The sequence below is a fragment of the Crocuta crocuta genome, unplaced genomic scaffold (genome assembly GCF_008692635.1).
Source record: "Crocuta crocuta isolate KB4526 unplaced genomic scaffold, BGI_CrCroc_1.0 scaffold978, whole genome shotgun sequence".
NCBI classification, from domain to species: Eukaryota; Metazoa; Chordata; class Mammalia; order Carnivora; family Hyaenidae; genus Crocuta; species Crocuta crocuta.
This window is the reverse complement of record NW_027530876.1, coordinates 335,454-336,122: the sequence shown is the minus strand read 5'-3', so window position 1 is coordinate 336,122 and position 669 is coordinate 335,454. Positions and strand designations below refer to the sequence as shown.

General features: G+C 62.7%; 1 protein-coding gene across 1 annotated transcript in view; it reads left to right on the top strand.

Moving 5' to 3' along the window:
* The window catches only part of PNCK (pregnancy up-regulated nonubiquitous CaM kinase), a gene marked incomplete at its 3' end in the record, with an annotated part of 1,901 nt that extends 1,233 nt beyond the window's left edge, over positions 1-668 (top strand). Inside the window, exons 5-8 of the mRNA XM_077769601.1 lie at positions 1-79; positions 263-338; positions 381-456; positions 591-668. The exon at positions 1-79 is cut by the window's left edge and continues 19 nt beyond it. Of these exons, the coding sequence (XP_077625727.1) occupies positions 1-79; positions 263-338; positions 381-456; positions 591-668 (309 nt within the window). The remainder of the gene's footprint in view (positions 80-262; positions 339-380; positions 457-590) is intronic.
* Position 669: the final 1 nt, after the last annotated feature.

The following is a 669-nucleotide window of genomic DNA, read 5'->3' as shown; positions in this document are numbered from 1 at the left end:
ATGGTCTCTGACTTCTGCCTCTCCAAAATCCAGACTGGCAACATGCTAGGCACTGCCTGTGGGACCCCAGGATATGTGGGTCAGTGAGGGGGGTGCGCCCTGAGACCCACTGGGGCCTGAGGGGGCTGGGGGACGTGGTGCCGGGGGGAGGGTGGACGGTGGGTCATTCCTGGGGTTGACTAGGCAGAGCCTGGCGGCAGTGAAGCCACGGTGCACGTGCGTGCGTGGGGTGCCTGTCTGTCTGTCTGTCTCTGGCCCCCAGCCCCAGAGCTCTTGGAGCAGAAGCCCTATGGGAAGGCTGTGGATGTGTGGGCCCTGGGTGTCATCTCGTACATCTTGTGAGTGACCGCTGGGAAGGCTCCTCTTCTGCCTGCCTGCCTCCTGCTNTTTGAGAAGGAAATCCTGGGTTCAGTCAGTGAGCAGATCCAGAAGAATTTTGCCCGGACCCACTGGAAGGTCAGTGTGGAGAGGGGCCTGTGGACCTGGCTCGAGGCTGTCCCCACGTCTCAAGGGGATGGCCTGAGTTTCCAGTGGCCTCTGTGGGCCTCAGCGTCTTGGGGCCACGGCCTGACAACCCTCTCTCCCCACAGCGAGCGTTCAACGCCACTTCCTTCCTGCGTCACATCCGTAAGCTGGGGCAGAGCCCAGAGGGCGAGGAGGCCTCAGAGC